Source organism: Lissotriton helveticus, chromosome 1_1 (genome assembly GCF_964261635.1).
Source record: "Lissotriton helveticus chromosome 1_1, aLisHel1.1, whole genome shotgun sequence".
Classification (NCBI taxonomy): domain Eukaryota; kingdom Metazoa; phylum Chordata; class Amphibia; order Caudata; family Salamandridae; genus Lissotriton; species Lissotriton helveticus.
This window is the reverse complement of record NC_136057.1, coordinates 2,146,292,458-2,146,314,909: the sequence shown is the minus strand read 5'-3', so window position 1 is coordinate 2,146,314,909 and position 22,452 is coordinate 2,146,292,458. Positions and strand designations below refer to the sequence as shown.

At 45.0% G+C, this 22,452-nt stretch overlaps 1 protein-coding gene across 1 annotated transcript in view; it reads right to left on the bottom strand.

Moving 5' to 3' along the window:
• Window positions 1–2,068: 2,068 nt before the first annotated feature.
• Window positions 2,069–22,452, bottom strand: part of DR1 (down-regulator of transcription 1) — a 40,473-nt gene continuing 20,089 nt past the window's right edge. Inside the window, exon 2 of the mRNA XM_078659286.1 lies at window positions 2,069–2,307. Within this exon, the coding sequence (XP_078515412.1) occupies window positions 2,084–2,307 (224 nt within the window). The 3' untranslated portion in view covers window positions 2,069–2,083. The remainder of the gene's footprint in view (window positions 2,308–22,452) is intronic.

The following is a 22,452-nucleotide window of genomic DNA, read 5'->3' as shown; positions in this document are numbered from 1 at the left end:
GAAAGTCTACACAAGGCGACAATTAAAAAGCCAGCTAATTAGAGTGATAATAACGCCAACCAATGATAAGCAACAGGCGGTCTCTAAGCCCATTGTAAGTACAAGGACGGTACTTCTTGCACGCTTGGAGTAGGAGACCCGATAGATAGAAGTAAATAAGTTAATAGCAGCAGTCAACCGTTAGATAAGGCTTCCAAAACAGTTATAGAAATGTGCCCCAAATTTGGGGCAACACTTTTCTTACCCCCATTTCAGCAGACAGTAAGAGAGGAAGGAGTATGTAACCAAGCCCCCACAAGGGATAGAGACTTACCTAACTTGCATCACCAGAGTTCCTTGCTGGAGTTGAATAAAATGTTTTTGAACTTGTATTCTAGCAAGCTCTTGAAAAGGTGCAGTAAATGAATATTCTTCCCAGGGAAAAGCCAGGCTTTAGCTCAGGAATGAGTACAAGCCACCCATGTTTTTTTCCTATGATGGGTCACTGCAATCTATGGAAAAGCCATCTACTGATATTCAGTGGCTTAGGAAGGGGGGGCTGCGGGCCGTCCCGGGAGTCATCACTGAGGGGGGTGACAACAAAAATTTCGCATCAGGTACCACCTGACCACTCCTGATATTCCACCAGCATAAGTGGTCTGGTTGAACATCATAGACATCATAGACTTTGCCTCAACTGCAGACGCTGATGAGTGCCGACCTAACGCTGTAACTCGGAGTTCGCAGATAAAATGAGAAAAACCCCATAGACCTTCACTTTCATCACATTGCATGCTTATATGATTGTACGCTGTAATGACACGTCGATATACGCTGCCGAACCCCAGGGTTGTCGGCCTCAAAGCTGTGTTCCTATTCCACACTTGTTACAATATTCACTATTTGCAGCTGGCCCGGCTGGGTTGTAAGCTAAATGCTGTGTACTGTACATGCTGGACAATAAAGGTCTTTAAAACATAAAAAAAAATAAAAAAATAAGTGGTCTGGTTGAAAGTCCCATATAATAACAGGACTAATAGAGAAGGAGGTTAAAGCGAGCTCTCGGAAACAATGTCCATTTACAACCGGTTGAAACCGACCTGTGTCCTTGATCACATACTCTTTAAATGTGTACCTCTGATTTTTCTCAGATCTTGGCTCGGTCTGCTCATACGTCTCTCACTAAGCTGCCCTTTTGCTCTCATCAGTTCTATTTTGTGTATACGACTCAAGTGTTTTCCTACATTTCATGTTAACATTCGCCTTCTAATCTTCCCTCTGCTGAACAAATTCAAAACTTGCTATGCCTTAGCCAGCTTCTAATGCTCAATCCCGTTTTCATTCCTCTACTTGCTCCTAAATACTGGAATGAGATATAGCAGAGGTCTTCAAACTGGGGGCGGGCCCTCTTGGGGGGCCTCAAGTGATCCCAGGGGGGGCACCAGGCTGTGGCCAAAATAAGCATTAGGCTCACAGCAGTGCTTGGTTTTAAGCAGGGAAAGAATGAGCTGCAGTAATCGTCTCTGTAATTGGCCATCACTAATATCCTTTGTCATTTAATTCCGACTGGGAGATGGTTTCAAAAGGTAAGGGACTCCAAATATTCTTCTACACTCCCATTTCTAGTAATCACACTGTGGGTATTTTTACACGTTAGTAGGCCTGCCTGACCAGAATAGTATGTTTGCCAATCATGTATATCGCTGCATTTTTATAACAGTAAGACAATTTAACGACAATGTTTGAACAGGTCTCCTCTTTAAATAAGTCGAGACATATTTAAACATTGCCAATTTATGGAATAATATTGAAATATTCTGAGGGGGGCCCAAATAATTTACTGTGGGGGTGCAGCATTCAAAAGCTTAAAGACCACTGATCTATAGCCTTCTGTGCGCTGTGTTTCTGCCCTTCAAGATTCAGCAAGAAGAATTCTAAAACTAATGGGGCGAATAATAAAATAAGAAACGTAAGTTGGTAGTTTTGTCAGAGAAAAGAATGCTATAAGACTGTCAGACAGTAGAGAAAACAGCTTCGATGCCTTACTACCATTCAAGAATTAATAATTTAAAAAAGCCAAGATTAGTTGCACAACACTTTATTTTCACATCTTGTTGTTGGCTCCTGTGCACAGACCCAGGTTACTGCAGCACAGTTTACTGACCTTTGCAAATAATTCCTGCTGCTGCCTTAGCAATTCTTCTTCGGGAATGCCAAGGTTTTCCAAACGTGAACTGGCTTTCCTTCTTTTTAAGGCTACAGTTTTGCATTCTTGCAAGACGTCTTTCACCTCGCTGATGTAGGAGCCGAAGCCCAGACTTTCTAATGCTAAGAAGTAAAGAAAAAAAAGACATTACTAATTTTGCAACCGAGAGAAAGTACAGTAACAATATGAACTTCCGGTCATGTAACGGGATGACGCACTGATGAAGCGTGTTGAAGTTATTGGCGTAGCAGCAGGCAGAGAACTAGGCAGAACAAGCAGTTGGGTGAAGTTAGTACTCAACACAGTTGTAGCACAGACGTGCATTAAGACATACAATGCGTTCCCATTTTGCTAACAGCACTACAATAAAAGGCACAATCAATCCAACCAATTACACAGCCCAAATAAGGTGACAAAATAAAAAAGATGGTACATAAGGGGGTGGTGATGGACGGAGCATCTGAATCAAACACTCACACCCAGTCAAAAGATTTGGGTTTGATCCATCACCGTTCTTTAGCCCACTCTGCCACCCCAGTTCAGACATGGCTATATGCAAATCAGTCTGACCCTGTGCCTCATGGGAACAGTCCAGCCCGAACTGCCAAGCCATGCCTTCCCTGGACCGGAAACAAGCTTCTGAGGACCGGTTTCTGGCATTCCAGCCGTCTTCAGCCCGGCTTGTTTGAATCCAGTGGCAAAGTGAGCAAGGGACTAACGTCTGAGCATACCCTGCCACACTTATGGCGGCCAAAGCGGTACAAAAGGGTGTGGTGATGGACGGAGCATCTGAATCAAACACTCACACCCAGTCAAAAGATCTGGGTTTGATCCATTCAAGAACGGTGATGGATTAAACCCAGATCTATTGACTGGGTGTGAGTGTTTGATTGGTTCAGATGCTCTGTCCATCACCACACCCTTTTGTACAATTGTGTGGTGGCAATTGTATCGAATTTCAGCATTCAGACAATTATTTACAGCTGCTACAATTGATTTATGTTTGATTTACTGGTTCTCTTTGGAAATAGGAATTCGTTTTTCCTTTTTATGTTCCCAATTTTGTGCATTATAATGAGTTTTGTGTGTTAATGTGTTTTTAAACAAAGATTATGTTGTGCTTTATAGTATATGGTTTGAATATCACTAAATAGGCCTGGCCTGGGACTGTCATACATTTTAAATGTATTGCGATATGTATGGTATATTTTATTTATGAATAAAGTTGTATATTTTCTTAGATTTGTATTTTTCCAGATTTGTCTTTTTTGATTGCATCCCTTGTGTCCACTGTCATCCCACTGGTGTGAGGCTTCATGTATAAGTGGTGTGGTAAGTGTGCATTAATCCAAATGGGGTTTTCTTTGACTTAGGTCTTTTGTGGCACCCCTCCTTTTGGTTGGTGGGTCCCTCTCTCTTACTTTGAGACAGTGCCATTAGTCAAAATAGTTTGTTTAAACCATAGTATCTGGCTCTACAGACATTAGGCTTAAAGCCAATGGAGCTAGGCATAAAGGTGTCTGGTAACAATGTGCGCGGTTACCTGGCTTTCAGCAGATCATGATGATTTTCAATGATCAGAAGTAGCTCTCATAACACAAAAGGTTGGAGACCCGTGCACTAGAAATTATCCCCTTGGCCTTCAGATGAGACGGACGCACTCTGGTGAACTTAATTGCAAGGCAGTTCTCCTGTCAGTGGACTTTGAATAGCATCTGAGACTGTTCACTGGCCCTTCATGTATCAGGTTCGCTTGAAGCAGGCCTTCATCCCTAGCTGCTTGGGATATGTCACAGTGCTCTACGAGAGTGCATGGGCACAGGTTGGTTGAACGGAGCAGTCTTCTCCCTTTGCCATTGGGCGCACCATGTACCAGGCGTGTCTGCTCTAGCAGCTTCTTGTTGCTTTAGTGATTGAGGCCTTGGTGAAGAGGAGCTGGATGCATAGGTGTCTGGTTTCCAAGGCGCAGTGGACTTGAAGATAGGGTGTCACCATATGCAGGCCATCTGCTCATTAAAGTCCAGCAGTCCACACAGACGATTCCATGCCCCATCCAAATACCTCAAATCTGTAGGGAAGCATCTGGTCTGCAGATAAATTAGGGGAAATCTACCTATCTGACAGTAAAGTGTGAATTACCCATGCTGCTGTGTGATACTAAACTAAGTTGCATTTGATCACATCCAATACTTTTGGCATGATAGTTATCAACAATGTAAACCTGTGATGGGATCTGAACGTCGTCCCACTGCTCCAGCACAATAAAAGTGAACTAAAGAAATGGGAGGAGCTGCTTTCAACAGTAGCGGAATGGGGAGTGCTCTACAAGATGGTTACACATCCGAGCCTTCTCTAAGTTACACAAAACAACCCCGATCAACTCGCAACACAATTCTTTCAACTCCGCAGAACAATGATTTTCCTATGGAGTGGCAATATTCCGTTTCTTTCGAAAAGCATGTGTAATCCACCGTTGAAAGCAGGCTGGTATCCCAGACATACAGCAATACTATTGGTCTCACAGACATACTAAACAACTGGCTGTGACAGACTAGAATCTGCTGTGCAGATGAATTTAGATTTATTAGAATAGGACTTGCACACCTTATTGTACAGTATTCCTATTTAATGGTGTCTCTCACCCACTACTAGAGCGGATTAATATGCTGGAACACAGCCCATAACCAAATCTAACTGCTGGGAAAACGGACTCATGAGACCCAGTTGTAGCGTGGGGCACTTGGAACCCTCCTGGGATAAACTTAAGGAAGTGCAAAAATGTAGTCCTTTAGAAACTAAGATAACAATAGAGAAGCTGGGTGAAAGAAATGGCATCTCCCAAATGTATAGATCCTTGCTTCTTAATAGACTGGATCCCCTTTTGAGCCTGAGCCCAAAATCAAACATAATGCAGCGTCAACAGACTTTTAAGAACTGTATCAAGGATGTTCAACAATTACCAGTAACTAAACTCTGACAAGACAGATTATAGTAATAGGTAACCAATAATCCTTTGGGACGATTCTTGGTGGCTCCAATAGCTTCACTTCTCCCACCGGTTAAACAAGCATTAAATATCTATAAACTCTCATCTTCTTTGTAGACGACACAAAGAGTACTGGTGCTAGATTCTTCCATCACTACAGATTTCTCGTAGGAAATCAATTGTACCAGCAGTTTTTTCTGCAAAATGTAGACTGCAATTTACCTTTGCTTTCCTATTTCCTCATTTAAACCTATTCAATTACTTCAGAATATAGCAGTATGACTTGTGCTCGGCCTCTCACAGAATACTTAAATCTGGGGTCACACCCTCTATCTATTGACTCCCTACTAAAGACTAGATTTTGTTCTAAACCATATGGATTTGTCATAAGGCTTATAAACAAAAAATGTAGAGGGTCGTTGGAGATATATTTAAAGACCTGTCATCTCATCTCCTGAGACAATATCTAATAAACCAAAGAGAATGACCTTTCATTCTCTTTGTCATAAGGCTGTCATTAACTCTGGTCCTTTGTTCATTAGGTCTTGCTTCTCTAGATACTAGCCCTTAAGGTTTTTTAGATCCACGTCAGCCAACCTCCTAAAGAAGCCCTGCATAAGAAGATCTAGGATGGGAGTCTGCTCCTTCTACTGAATGCTGCAGCATGAAACAGTCATTGATCGCACGTCAGAACTATGACCACCTATGTCAGTCTTCAAAGAGGACTGGAGATAGGGTTCATTTCACTGCCTTTTTTTTTTAAGCAATATACACCACGCCATGCAATTTTCCCCATGCTCTCAGAAACATTGTAGAAGTCATTACAGCACTATTTAAATAAAATAAAAAAGAGGCTATAAGTCTTTGGGCAAGAAAAAACTCTAAACTAAATCCGAAAATGTACATCAAAAGTAACGGCCAGCAATAAAACAAAAAAAATTGCCAAGAATAAAAACCAGTAATAGCCGATAGAAAGGTGAAAAATATGAGCTGGATCATCTAATCTATGCCAATTGGTAAAACAGTCTGTTCTTTTCAACTCTTACTGCGCTTATTTATGCCAACTTATCTATGGCACATGATTTGCCTTGCACAATTCGCTATGGAACCCCAAACCGACTTCACAAATGAAATGCTAAAGATATTGTGACTTACTACAAATTGTAGGTTTCGAATTTGAGATTTGGAAACTTCGCGTGGGTTAATCTTCGTGATTTAAATCTGTTCTACTGAATTAATTTTAACATCAAAGCTCACCGACACCCACTGGCTTGGGAGTGATGGTCAAGGCTCAAGACTTCGTTGTATTATGTGATCTCCAGTAAACAAGGACAATAAAGGAAAGACGGGGGCACCATGTGGCACACAATCAGAATGGCTGCACTGGAGTGAGGCTCCTGCAGCTCGGCACAATAATCCGGCCCAAAATCCTGCCTGATGGTCCCAATCGGTAAATATTCGCAACAACGGAATGACTGTACACCAGTGCTTTGATCCTGAACGTTTGTGTAAGTGGGGTACTCCCAACTGCAGCTATGACGTCACTGTGAAGCCACCGCTGCTGAGAACCTGAGCGCCTGGAGCTGCTGCCGGGCAGAACAGACCACGCAAGCACCGCGGCGCCCACGTGGCAGCTGGGACTCATATCGGGAACAGTCCTCAATCCTGGCAGAATAGACGACTGCGGCGAGTGTGCAGGCAACTCATCACTAGCGCGTACCATAGTGCTGAAGCCCACGCTAACCCGCAGTGACGGATGCCCCAAATATTCATGAGCCCTTCTGCCGCTACAACCATCCCGGCTCACCTGCTGGTGCGCGCCATCACTGTCTCCTGTGACTGGATAGCAGCCGCACGTTGAGAGCGCCGGCGGCCTGCTGACCGCCGCGCTGTCTGTGCTGAAACTCAACGGTGCTTGGCCCTCCGCCTAGCGACAGCACGTCAGCGTAGTGGAGAGGTACACACAGCAAAAAATAGCGCACCATAGAACACCACCGTAGGTGCGCTCAGTAATTCGCCCGTGACTCCGCAGGGGCTTGCTAAACCTATCCGCACTTGGCACGCCGATATTGGGACAGGCGGAGAGGGGGCCTACAGCTCTTATACATAGCACAGCAGGGAAGGGGTGCCATCCTGCGCGACATCTGGCTGAGGGGCCCATCATTGCATACCCCTTACTCCTCCATAGCACGATCTAGCTTGAGGGGGCAGCAGGGGTCGTAGTCTCTCCCAATCCATTGCAATGTTGAGGGCACTGGTCATCGCCCTTGACTGTTACACTGCGCGGAGGGGGCGACACGGCACCAAGTACCCACACGCTGGCACTGCCCCTGCAGCCACAAGATACCCAACATGGGGAAGGCACACATGAAACAGCCGCGACTGACGGTCGAGGCCAGGAAGAGCAGTCGCATGCAGCATGAAGATTCTAACTCGGCTAGAGACGCACCCGCACCGGGGTCATCCCCCACACCAGATGAGGACATGAAAGCCATACTCCTGGAGATACACCAAAGTCTCACATCCATAGCGGAAATAATGGATGCCATGAGTAATCGGATGGACGCCATCGTACATAAGCTGGAAGGCCTTGAAGAACACGGAGCGGCGCATCTCCGACGCTGAAGACACCACAGCCCATCTCAAGACAAACGTGGCACACATGGACAAACTGCTGAAGATCATCGCAGCGAAAAATGAAGATTTAGAAGCACAAAGTAGAACATACAGGTCCTTGGTATTCCCGAGAGCACCAACACTGGGAGGATGGAAGAGTACCTAGAAAAGCTACTGTGGGACACAATTTTTTGCTGAATCTTTTCCTGCCATAAACCCACATGGAATAAGGAACGGCAAGGGGTTTTTAAAGCATACATTTACCACCAGCAGGTGGCAAATGTATGTGAGGACCTGTGGGTAGGGAAGGCAGTGAGAAGGATTTTCTGTCTGTAGGAAGCACCATATGCTGCTGGCCCAGTAAAAAGAACAAGCATTGAAAATGCAATAGGTCTCGCCTTTCATTAAGTTAAAGCCATTTGCTTTGCTAATGGTATTATATAGCAAAGCAAATGGTTTTAACTTAATGAAAGGCCAGACCTATTGCATTTTAAATGCTTGTTTGAGAGATGGCTGCTAATTTCGCTATTTTCGGCAGATTTGCACTTAGGATTGGTTGCTGCTAAATAAGTATCATATGAAAAATTTGTTGTATTTAGGGAACAGTTCCTTCTCTCTTCATACTTTATAGCTATGAACTGTGCTTTGGCAGTTTTTGAAAGGTATGGGACTGGTGAGACAGCTAATTTAGCTTGGCACAAAGGCACTTTATTTACTGGCAAGATCTTGTTAGTTTGAAATCCCTCTTCCTTTTGTCATGTGTGACCTTGGGCAGACCCTGCGTTCTCCATTCAGTGCCTCGCACCTCAGCCATGTCCCTGCTCGCCTCCTCCTCCTCATGAACACAACAGGGTGCCAGCATGTAAGGCATGCCCTGAGGGCACAAGGCTGTCAGCGCTATGGTGTTGGGCGCTACACTTGGGTGACTGTGTGAGAGTGCTGCCAGTGAAGGGGGACTTGCTGCGGGGTGTGGTAAGAGTGGCGGGTGATGAGGGTGTTGCTGTCGCGTGTGGAGGGGCGGTGACAGTGGCGGGTGCTGTAGGGCGCCGGCTGTGGGAGAGGGTGCTGCGCGCTGCACTCTGTGATGGTGTAAAGGTGCTGCTGGCTATGGGGGGGGGGGGGGGGGGGGGGGGGGTGGGGGGGAGATTCTTGTGGGGTGTGCAGGAGCTGTGACGTTAAGATAGAAGTGTGGACTATGGCGAACGGCGCAAGCTCATCCCTCTTCCTTTTGTCATGTGTGACCTTGGGCAGACCCTGCGTTCTCCATTCAGTGCCTCGCACCTCAGCCATGTCCCTGCTCGCCGCCTCCTCCTCCTCTTGAACACAGCAGACTGCTTCAGCAGGAGTGGGTGTGAATTATTGATGGGCGCAGTGAGCTGTACAGGGTATGCTAAATGGCTGTCTCCAAAGACCAGGCGACGGCCCCCACCGTTTACCATGTGTGCTCCTGGACACAAAGGAATGAAACCTCACCTCTGCCGCGAAGGAACCAGACCACAGCATAGAGCAAACAAGCGCGTCTCAAAAACGAAAAAAACGAGTTTGAGCTATTGACATTGCAAATGACAATGCCTTTTATTTTTTAAAATGTAAATAAAATGCATTGTCCTTTGCAATGTCAATAGCTCAGACTCGCATAAATGCGAGACCTATTGCATTGCAAATGCGCGGCGCACGCTTTAGGCATCCCGCTCACTTTATTTATTTATTTCCCGCTCCACTTTTCTCGTGAAGCCCAACGCTCCATTCCTCTCCCTTCTCAACATACTCTGTTACTGCACGTGTCTGGCCAGTAACATAGTATGTTGAGAAGGGAGAGGAATGGAGCGTGCGCCGCGTTTTAAAGTAATGTAAAAAGTGGAGGGGGAAATAAATAAATACAAGCCGATCACCTTGCAGACCGCAGATGTTATCGGCAAGCCTGTTCCGTTGCATCGAACACTGAACCCACAACCAGAAGGAGGCGTGCTCACGAGAGGCTGCGGAGCACGCGCACACGTTCCAGCCAGCGACGGAGTCGTGGCGCGCACCGCCTCCCTGTGCCGCGTCGAGCGCCATGGATCTCGACCCCTTTTGCGATTCCCAGTGTGCGGGGGCCTGTTTCTTACGCCGGGGGCCTGCAACCGCAGCCCTCAGCGATGTTGGCGGAGGCTGGCGGGGATGCGCCCCCGGTCTGGGGGAAGCTGCCGGTTTTGCTGCCACTCTCGCTCCTTCCCCTGAAGGTATGGCAGATCTCACGATGCATGGGGCGGGGGTGTGTGTCTGTGCAGGGGGGGGAAGGTAGGGGGCAGCGGCGTGTGTATGCGTGCGTGTGTGTCTGGTGAGGGGGCTGCAGCGTGTGCCTGTGTAATCTGTGTGCAGGGGTGTGGGGGCTGCCTGTGTGCGCATGGAAATATGAGCCACGGCGACGTGCGCGCCCACGAGATAAAATCTCCGCCAGGAGAAGCTCGTAACACTTTGCTGTACACATTCCCCCAGAAGTGACTACATAAGTTGTCGAGCTTAGCGCGCACCCACCACGGTAACCATGTTTTTTCAAAACGTTGGTATGTATGAAAGATATGTATGTTCGTAAGGTATAACGTACGCAGCCATGCTGTACGCCGCCGAAATTTAAATGTACACACCTTTGTTAACCAGGAGGTTAAACTCTAAACTTTACTTTTTTAAATCTGTGCAACTCTTAGATTAAAGTCCTGAGTAAATGTTGTATTTGATTTAGCTCAGGCGAAGGAGTCAAGCCTGAATTTATTGGGACTGTGGCTTCCATTTTGTTTCAGACGTGTAACCCGGTGCCCCACTGCTCGTGGGCATGTCTCTGGCGCGGGGAGAGGGGCACAGGTCTACTTATACTCCAGTTCAGAACTGCAGCACACCCTCCACGTAATACAAGCACCGAAGAGGCGTTCAGTTGGGGGTGCAGGATCTGGAAACTTCTCCAGAGTCGCGAGTCGTTGTGCTCGCACCCCACCTCCTCCCCCCAACCACACAGACCTTGTAAATAGAACTTCTCCATGTAAGTAAGCTTCGCACGTTTTAGAGGAAGGCGGAAGTAGTTCCAAAAAATAATAACCTTTCATGACTTTTATCATGTGCATAAACGCACACAGCCCAAGTGCACGTGTAATCGGCCTACTACACCTAGCCGGTTCAGGTGCTAAACGTATCACAGCCTCTCACGTGCTTCTTTGATATTTACGAGTCTCCGCAGAATTTAGGGGCATCTGCAGTGGATTCACTGGTTTCAGAACGCCCATTTTGCAGTTTAAAAATAAGCCTGCTTTTTGGAAAACGACAATTTACTGCAGGGAAGGTGTGGCGGTTTTATGTGAAACGTGGGAACTTCTGTGTCAGCCCTGAGGGTTGTTCAGAGTTTAGAGTCAAACAAACGCGTTGCTTCAGATTGTTACCAAACAGAAAACAAGACAAATACACACCAAATGTCCCGTGTGTCGCCAATATGCTCGAGTGTAAGGGGTGGGGGTTTTGGTGAGGTGGGGGAAGCAGGAGGGCGGCTGGGAAGCGCTTTGCAGATTCTCCAAGCGTGTTAGGTGAACTGGCAGATTTATGATGGTCATTGGAAGCAGGGGCTTTAAATCCCTAAACCACGCCGTTTTTTTTCTCACTGTATAAACGTAGGTTTTGTCTCTCGAAAGAAAGTGGCTTTGAAGCCCCCCCTGGAAGCCTGCGCGAGCCTACTTGCTTCAAGTCCCCAGATCGGGCTATTTAGCAGCACTTTAACAAGCCATTTAAGTCAAGCTTCCTTAGTAAGTCACAGACGCATCGACGCCAGCCCCTTTCGAATACCTCCCCCACAAATAAATGAACATGTAATGCGCGCCCGCCACTTCACGCCGTACATCAATCCCCAAATCCCAGACGCATTGACGCCAGCCCCTTAAAGCGAAACTGACTGAAGCAAACGCCCGGCCCACGTTAAAAAAAAGCCACACACATTAGATGCAGTCAAAGCGCGCTCACGAGGTCAAAAGGCACTCCACATGAACAACTACCAGACCCATTGACGCCTGCACTTTCAAAGTGAAACTGACTAAAGCAAGCGCCCGGCCCACGTTAAAAAAAAAAAAAAAGCCACACACATTAGATGCAGTCAAGGCGCGCTCACGAGGTCAAATCTCCAGCAGGAGAAGCTCGTGACAGTCTGTCTACAGCAGAAGAAATTCGTAACAGTCTGCTGTCCACATTCCCCAGAAAGTGGCGACATAAGTTGTCTCCCTAGACAGCAAAAGCTTTGCTTTTGCTTTCGTCTAGGCGAGACCTAAAAAAAGACTAGGAACGAGGCTTGGCATGGAGGGGAGGGTAGTATTGTTCTCATGCACCCTGAAAAAAATTGGAGTGGAAAAACTTACCCACCCCGAATTACCTGCAACAATTTCACTTAGTCGGACTCAGAATCGGGCCTTATTGCTATAAAAGTACAAATCCAATATAGAGTAGACTACTGTTTTAACCACCGCAAAATTTAGCATGAAGGGTCAGGTGATCAGTGTTCTGCTTTGGAAATTAACAGCCATACTTTTATACACCAATATGACGTTATTGTAACAAACACAATGAAACAACCTACTTTTATTTCATAATGATTTTTTTTTCAACTCAGAAGCATCACACAGATAAGTGTGGCACACATGGATTACCTACTACAATCAACAATGGTTTAGGGTAGAATTTTGTACCACAATACTTTTGTCATTTCTGAACTCTCTACAGAACAGGGATTACGATTTGCCTATTTACTTGTATGCAACTTGTTGCCCATTGAATGTTGGATGGTGGCCTTGTCGGGATTCAAACTAATGTGCAAATTACACCAGATGTCAGCAGCAGGTGATTTTCTCGTCCAGCCACCTTGCTGACATATTCATTTTCATACTTTACCTCAGAGGTAAAATAGCAGCTAACACTGCTGCTGCAACAACCAACTGTGCACCAGGTAGCCCACGGCAGGCAAATGCTAACAGGCATTAGCTTTTTCATAAATACTATACGGTTGAAGGATGAGTCGCACGAGTAGAACACCTTGATAAACAGGTTAAGTCGCTTACTGGTGCATTTAGAACTTGACAGGTATGTAGGTAAAAGACGCCCGAGTGCTTCTATCGAAATTAGGAGATGCCAAGAATCTTTAAAAAAAACCTGCTGGCGGTATGAGTATAGTTCAAATTACATCACTTACTTCAAGCAAAAAAAATCTGCATCAACGTGTATGTTAAGGTGCAACAAAAACATTTACGGCAGAGATATGAGCCCTCACCCATACTTCAAAACGGAACATTTAAGAACTCAAACAGATGGTAAGCTTTGTGCTGTGGCACCTCAAGCATGTTAATAACAGAAAAGTTGTTTGAAAGGTCGCTATTACTTCAATATTTCTTGCTCTACAAAATACTACACCATAAGCCATGTGCAGTGAGGGGGTTTATCTCCTGCGGCGGCACATACCCTCTGGAAGAAATGTCAACCACACAAAAATTGCAATGCCCATCTACATCAACAAACTTGAGACGGCACACTGAAAAAAGAAATCGGAAACTATCCAAAAGATAACGACGAGTATCCTAATCAAATTTCTACACTCATAATTTTAAACCGAGACAGTATCTGATGTGCAATGCAGACACTTGGTATATTCCGCCATTCAACAATACTGCATCAGGCCAGATTGGGCCCTATATACAGCAGAAAGAGCCATGTTTTGCGGTAGATCGCACAGTGTTGTAGAAAGACACTGTTTACGAGTCAGAGAGTGAGTTCTCAAAATAATATTTATTGTCGTAAAAAAGCAGATAAGGCGAGCCCGTCAGCTTGCCCAGTGCAGCTACAACCGCCAACTCCCCTTTAGCAGAATTCTTGCATTAGAAGGCAGGCATGCGATCGGATGTAGGAACGCTCATAACAGAATATTCTTTTACAGTATACGGGGCAATACATATTAAAGAGCACATTCAAGGATACAATAGCTCCCTTCTTTAAAAAAGTAACAACATTAGCATAATAAAACACACAAACATTTTTAACTATAATAAATGCACAGTATGCAATAATGCACAATAAACTATCCCCTCAAAAAAAATGAATACAATAAAAGACTTTATATCAAAACAAATGTACATATCAAATTCCTGTAAGAATCCTGGTTTCTTAGACACAACCATGCCCGTTAGTGATGACTTCATGATTTGATTTGCAAGTTCTTCAAAGATCTGATGATGTTTCAAATGAAACTCAACTTTGGATTTTTTAGATCTCATATTTGTAAGCATTACCCAAGTCCTTGTAATAATCTCTGTTACCTACTGATCAAGTCTGATCGTAGTATTTTTTAATTTTATCCTGTGAATTTTCTATCTTTAACATGTGTTTTATTCAAATCCACTTGCTCATGTAGACTTCAAGAGGATGATATGATCCAACCAACTCGGAAACATACCAGAACGAGGACGCCTACCCCTCAACAAAGAAAAAGGTGTTACACCAGTGACAGTGTAAGGAGTATTAGGATATGCCCATGATTTGTTTCTTACAAATTCTTCTACATCCATTCCACAAGTTACAAGCGTTTGAATCCATTCCTTAAGCAATCTATTAATCCTCTCAACAGCTCCATTGGAATTTGGACAGTATACTGCCACAATACAATGTTTTATACCAGGGTTCTCCAAAGTTTGCCCTGGAAGGATGGTTCCATGCCAGATTTTTAGTATTTCCCAATTTAGATAAATGTAGTTATCTTAAAAATCATGCCTGGATCTGGCTATCCTGGACCGGCTTTGGAGAACCCTGGTTTATACCTTTGTTCCTAAGAAAATATTCAATTTTTTTCAGGAACCAATTCTACCCCGTTATCAGTTACCAGTTCTAAAGGGTCCGAACGAAGACTCTGTGAGCTTATTTCATGTACAAACTCATATTAGACTCAGTTAGTAAAATAATCAGTCAGCACCATGATATACTTAAAACTTTGATAATTAACAAATGGGTCCAGAAAAATATAATGCCAGCTTACTCCATGGGCAATCTGGAAAGGGAGTAGGCACCAATAGCATTTCCTTCATCATCCAGTGTTTGTAGAAAAGCAACCATTCTTCACATTAGTCTACAAAATCCTAAACAGGTTTGTAAATATAGGGCTACAAAAAATGATGCCTTAACGTTTATTTCTGGAAGCGGTTCCCAAATGCCCAGAATGCGCTAACCTAATAATTTTAAATCTTAGGATTCTTCAGTGGAACACATTTGCCAGCTATCAACAAAATCCTGGATTCTATAGTAAGCAGAGATGCCATTTGACCCAAAAAAATGTAAATCTCCTTGTAACTGCTTGAGTGGTGGCCACCCCTTGTAGACATAATTAACACGGTCAACAAGTTACTGTCCTCTGTATGTGCCTTATTCCACTCCCCCACACTAATAGTTACTTGGCACATGCCAACTACGTCAATCCCAGGTACTACACATTCAGAACCCAAATTCACGGACTCTACCCCCGAGGGAGCAAAAAGAAATGGAAATCTTGACAAACAGCCTGCCAGGAGATTTGTTCCCCCTGCTATGTATCTTATCTCAAAATTGTATTTTTGCAACTATGAAATTATATGCATAAGCCTAGAAGAGACTGCAGAGTCTTTGGTCGCACAGTAAGTACTTCAAGGGCTTAGGATCTGAGCATAAAACAATTTTTGTTCCCCAAACATACGTCTTGTATTCTTCAATTGACCATGTACATGCTTATGCTTCTCTTTCAATCATACCGTATCTTTTTCCACTTCTGGGAGCACTCTTGAAGCAAAAGCTAAGGTATGCTCCTCTGTGCCCACCCTTTGGCAAAGGACCTCACCCAGTCCTACAGCACTAGCATCAACAAATATGACACATGTACAGCCATTGATAAAGGTTTTCAAAGCAGGTACATACATGCTTTTTTGATATTCCCAAACACTTTGAGGAGTATCCTCTCAAACAAATTTTCCTTTTTTACTTAAATGTTTCTGAAGGGGCTCCATGAGAGTTCACACTCGCACACAAATCTAGCGTAATAGTCACTAAAACCGATAAACGATTTAAGCTTCGGTCTAATGCTTTCTGGTGTTATACAATGACCTAAATAATCAACAGTATTAATTAAAAATGTGCATTTATTACGGGATACAGTCATAAAATGGCCATTAAGAATAGACAACACTCTTTCTAATATGCAATTGTGCTAATCAATGGATTTGGCAAAAATTAATGGTATCCTGAAAGACTTGTACCCCAGGAACACTCTTAAGCAGACACAACATTAACTTCTGAAAAACACTAGCAGCAGACACTTGGTCAAACAGTAAAAGTAAATATTTAAATTCTCCGAATGGAGTAATGAATGCAGTAAGCAACTGAGATTCTTTCTTCAAAGGCACCTGATGATACGTCGCTATAAGGTAGATATTTCTAAAATGCTTTGGTCCACGAAAAGTTGTTAATACTTCGTGTATTTTAGGCAGCGGTGACAGTCCACAACTATGTTTTTATTTAAGGAGTGTAAATCAGCACATAAGCGAATACTGTAATTTTCTTCTTTGCTATCACCATAGCACTTACCCATTCCGCGCTTTCACACGTTCTATGATTTTATCAATTCAATTCAAAAATTCTTTATTTCGGCCTTAGGCCATAAAAGAGTGCAAGATAAAACATAATAAAAATGGAGATACATAGAACATTCATTTACAATGACACAATAGAATCCATTCGAAGCAAACTAGACGTCATTACATTGAAAGGAGCTTGAATATTTAGTCCTTAGCATTCAATATCAATCAATTGACGCCACTTAGACCACATAGCTAGCAAGTACATCGAAAGTGCAAATACAATAGAACTAGTCGTGTCAGTTTTTAAGATTCTGAAAGCAAATAAACAATGTTTAAAGCATATATTTTTACACAATGATACCAGCCAGTGCTTCCTAGATTTAGTATAGGCTGGACAGAAAAATAACACGTGAAGTTCATCCTCTACATCACAGCTGCAACCTGGACATGACCTGTTGATAGAGGATGACCATTTACTCGTAAAAGCTTTTAGTGGTAGAGTGCCATATCTACATTGTATAAAAAGTTTCCTGGCTAAAATAGGAAAAACAACATCCATAAAATTCTCGAAGGAATAAGAATTCTTGAAAGCTAAAAAGGAATTAGTCAAAGTACCAGCATTAGAGGCACAAATTACAGAATTCAGTTTTTTTTCTTAGAAGATCCGGGTAAGTATATATGTTTTTAAACGAGAAGAAAGATATATCTTATAGTGCATATACATTTAATTACCAGCGCTTGGCCCCTCAGTCACTTGAAGCGCATATATTGTCAGACCAGTTTAGTGAAACAGCCATGGACCCAATTGATGGCAAAAATAAATACTTAGAATTCTGCAATGGATCGCACTCCGCTAGCCCCTCCTCCGGGTCGCCCCTAAGCACTCTGGTATTTAAAGTGCATGTAGTTCGAAGAATAAAAGTCAAGTTCATAAGTGGTTCACCAAAGTTGGTGCGAGTAGGTACTCGTTGTTCCCAAAATCTCTACTTATCGCTCCCTTGAGCGCCAAGCTGACGAGCTTCTGGAGACGCCCTGCGAGCCAGAGAGGCATCGAGGCCTGTGACGGTTACTTGGCGGCCTTCTCATCCACCCCATACTTGTTCTCTACTGATGAGGGAAACTATCCCGAAACCCGAGCCATGTCTTGGGTCTAGAGATTTTGGGAACAACGAGTACCTACTCGCACCAACTTTGGTGAACCACTTATGAACTTGACTTTTATTCTTCAAACTACACGCACTTCAAATACCAGAGTGCTTAGGGGCGACCCGGAGGAGGGGTTAGCGGAGTGCGATCCATTGCAGAATTCTACTTATCGCTCCCTTGAGCGCCAAGCTGACGAGCTTCTGGAGACGCCCTGCGAGCCAGAGAGGCATCGAGGCCTGTGACGGTTACTTGGCGGCCTTCTCATCCACCCCATACTTGTTCTCTACTGATGAGGGAAACTATCCCGAAACCCGAGCCATGTCTTGGGTCTAGAGATTTTGGGAACAACGAGTACCTACTCGCACCAACTTTGGTGAACCACTTATGAACTTGACTTTTATTCTTCAAACTACACGCACTTCAAATACCAGAGTGCTTAGGGGCGACCCGGAGGAGGGGCTAGCGGAGTGCGATCCATTGTAGAATTCTACTTATCGCTCCCTTGAGCGCCAAGCTGACGAGCTTCTGGAGACGCCCTGCGAGCCAGAGAGGCATCGAGGCCTGTGACGGTTACTTGGCGGCCTTCTCATCCACCCCATACTTGTTCTCTACTGATGAGGGAAACTATCCCGAAACCCGAGCCATGTCTTGGGTCTAGAGATTTTGGGAACAACGAGTACCTACTCGCACCAACTTTGGTGAACCACTTATGAACTTGACTTTTATTCTTCAAACTACACGCACTTCAAATACCAGAGTGCTTAGGGGCGACCCGGAGGAGGGGCTAGCGGAGTGCGATCCATTGCAGAATTCTACTTATCGCTCCCTTGAGCGCCAAGCTGACGAGCTTCTGGAGACGCCCTGCGAGCCAGAGAGGCATCGAGGCCTGTGACGGTTACTTGGCGGCCTTCTCATCCACCCCATACTTGTTCTCTACTGATGAGGGAAACTATCCCGAAACCCGAGCCATGTCTTGGGTCTAGAGATTTTGGGAACAACGAGTACCTACTCGCACCAACTTTGGTGAACCACTTATGAACTTGACTTTTATTCTTCAAACTACACGCACTTCAAATACCAGAGTGCTTAGGGGCGACCCGGAGGAGGGGCTAGCGGAGTGCGATCCATTGCAGAATTCCAAAAATAAATACTTGTGCTTCGCCTTAAACACCGTGAAGAGCGCAGTGCTAAGTCAAAAGCGAGTTCGCTCAAGCGATCATATGATAAGCACTCCTCAGCCCAACAGCTTATATCGCAGAGCAATTAAACAATCCCAGAAAACTCGAGTGCAAACACTAGAATGTTGTTTCACAAAAGCGGATACTTCTTCTCCCAAGATGGCCTCCAGTGCGTTGTATGCATCATCGCGTCATGTACCATAGAAAATGGCCACCAACTAATTTTGTTTACGAGTCAGAGAGTGAGTTCTCAGGAGAATATTTATTGTAGCAAATAAGCAAATAAAGCGAGCCCTTCAGCTTGCTTCCAAGCAGTCCAGTTCCAACAGTCAACTCCCCTTTAGCAGAATTCTTGAGTTAGAAGGCATGCAGATGAAGGAAAACTCATAAAAGAACATTATTTTACATTATAAAGAGCACTACACATTAAAGGACACAACACACAGCCTTTATTCCTGGACGTGAGCTAGCAAAGCACATGGGGAAAGCAGGGATACTTGGGGTGGTGGAAAGACGTCTTTATCCAGGCAACTTGCACAGACCTAAATCATTAAAAATATTATCAGTCATAGACTTCTCCTAACTCGCCTATGGCTACGTCCTACAAAGCATGAAGCCATATCAGAATGGTATCCTGCATGCAAGTAATTAGCATGGCAGACTGTTGTACCTGCTGCTCAGCCAGTGTAACTGTCGTGACAGAATGTTAGTGTGTGGAATGTTGGTGAGTGTGTGAGTCAGTTCGTGGATGGGCTGGACAGCAGGAAAGCTGCTCCTGGTGGGGCTCTGCTTTACATCTTAACATCTGTTCCTGAATAAATCTACTTAACCAATCTACCTTGAACCAGACCATCATTTTTATTTACTACATATTTTGGCAAAGATTTTGAAAAGACCTACGTGTACAAGTGGACTGAAAGAGAAAATTTCAATCAACTGAACCTACTTGGAATCTACTGAAAGAAGAAAGAAACTTAAAGATCCTTGGAAAGTTTTAGCGCTGAGAGCACAGTATGCCCTTTAGCCCCACCAGTGTCCTAACCCACCGGAAGGTCCAACAGCCAGGGCATGCTGAAACTATTTACATCCTCGCATGCGCTTTTAAGCAGCGCCATTCCCTGTATTCATCTATGGCCTAGTGGTGATGCTGCGTGCCATGATGTACTGAACAGACTTCTACAAGTGGTGGAAGCACAGACGCCAGATCCCAACAGTGAGATTTTGTTGCAAGTGACTAGGGAACACATGTACTTCTACAAACTTGTTGGTATGTGATTTGTCTTTTACACTTCGTGGACTTAGCAATACTTAAAGCTTGTGCTCGTTGTATCAAAAATCTGAAATTTTGGTTTTACCACGTTTTGGCTGTTAATTTTTAACTGTGTGTGCGCAAGCCCCAACAACTGTGCATGCAGAGGCCGCGCGAAGGAAAGCATTGTGATGTCAGCTAAGGAATTCCTGTTGCCGTGCACTGAGCAGATGCCTCCCTATGCCTTCTCAAAAACTTTCATGCCACACTCTGAGGCTGTTGCTATGGAGTCATCATGAGGGGCGCAAGTGGAAGTCCAGCGAGCCGCAAGCCTGTGTTCGCCAGTGAAGTTACCTGGTCAGTGGCGTTGCGTGAACTCCCTGCGAAGAGATCGGCGGCGTCACAGCTGACATCCTGGAACATGACGCTGCAGACGAAATGTGTGCTTGGAGCCATCCGGCACATAGTAAGACTGCGTGCCGCCATCTTGTGTTTGGATGCGTTTTTTCGGGCCAGCCGTGAGCATAGGGAGCTTCCCGCGAGAGGTGAGAAACATGGGAAGCATGATGAGGACTCGTCTCGACGTTGGATATTGGCATGCAGGGATTTCCTGGAAGTCCGCCTTACGTCACAGAACGTACTCGCTCTCCCATTGGGCGTCCTCTCAGTCACGTGACATTGTTCAAGACCTATCCTTAGCCCTGTTCTCGTAGGCAGTTGAAACTGGCTGGGACTGCTCCAGTAGGACAGCGAAGCGACCACTGCCCGGCATGGAGACTTCTCTTCCCCCCCACCTCGCTGAGAGCGGCCCCTTTCCCTCACCCCCCCATCCCCGACACCTAGTACTGGCTGGGAGAGAGGAGGCATTATCCCACCCAGGCCAAGAGTGTAGTGGGATGACTGGCTCCTTTGGAACCTTGGGGGAGGAAGTTAGAGGTACAGGGGTGCTGTAGTGCGTGTACATGTGCGTGTGTAGTCTCTTTTTCCTCCTGTAATGCACCATTTGCTCCTCTTGTATTTTGTTTGCTCACAATGGTCACCTTTGCCTCATGTAACTTAACGTTTGCTTTTGTAATTTGTTCACTTGTAATGTTCTCCTCGTGTATCAGTTCTGTTCCTATTGTGAAGCCTCTGACCTTCGGGTAAAGTCCGCACGAGATAAAAACGCATAAATAAATAAGTAATAAACCAGGAAACGCCGCTCCCAGGACTACTCACTACACTGCGCTCGTATGCAGTGCGCAGCTCTGAGGAAAAGTCGGTCCAGTCCTTGACTGCACAGGGAAGGAGCAGGATGGAGATCACAAACGTGGGACCCGTGAAGTTTCAGGTAAGAATTGGGGAGAGTGCACCCTCACCGCCCCTCACCTTCTGTGGAGAGGATGTCCTGTATTCAACATTCTGCCACAGTGCACCCGGCGTCTTGTATCGGAGGGCAAACCTGCTTGGAAAGGGGTTGAGTTCTGAAAAGGCTTGTTATCTTATAGGCAGGTAGGGCTGGTGCACAGTGATTCGTGTCAGTATAAATCTGGCACTCCACATACATTTCACCAGATTCGACCGGCCTTGGAGGCACCTGCCTGAAGCTAGCAGAACTGAAGCTGCTTTGCCTAGCTACATGTCCATGTCGTGAGCTACTTTAAGTACGGTGCACAGTCTAAATAAACGTGTGTCTACTTACAAAGAGTAATTAATGTTCGTTTTATTTTCAACGATGAGCAACAGAAATCCTTAATCTATACACTACCTCTCAACAAGTTTTGAAATGTTGACATACAGAACTTGCCTAGTGCGAGATGAAGTATCACTGTTTTGCTGGTCAGACAAATCAGCGCTCCTGAATTGCCCTGTATCGCTCCCGGTACTCCCCCCAGCCAAAGAGCACGGTTTCCCAATGTCAAATATAGAGGCCTCTCCCACTGATGTACACCTGCTATGTGCTTGCTGTTAGCTCTCTCCCCTGCATCCCTATGTTACCGTCTCCCTTCACCCCCCCCCCCCCCACTAGTGGCCTAACAATAGCCCCCCACACCCTGGGAAGGGGGGCAAACTCACGGGGACCAGGCTTTAAAGCTCCGAACTGGGTGTGGGCCTCAAGTTTCCTTGCGCCATGCCCCCCCTTGTTGCAGTCTCCCTCGTGTATTTCTCTACCACTTCCCCTGTGCCTTTTTCCTCATGCCCCTCCCACTCCTCGGTGCATTTCTCCAATTCATCTCCCCTAACCCGCTCTACATCTGTTTTTTTCCTAATATTAAAAACACAAAAGAGTGTTCCACAATTTTATTTTATTGGCCAATCTAAGTATATAGCCAGGGCTTTAAGTGAGATGAAAAACCTGGGGGGGGGGGGGTGTCTCTCAAATGTGTGTGGTCCATATAATTAAAGGCGTGGCGTATCAACACCTAAGCTAATTTGTGATTACCAGTGTGCCTCGCTGGTATTTTGCTGCTTCTGTGTTTGCATCGGGATATATCATGCAACAAGAATCATAACACAGA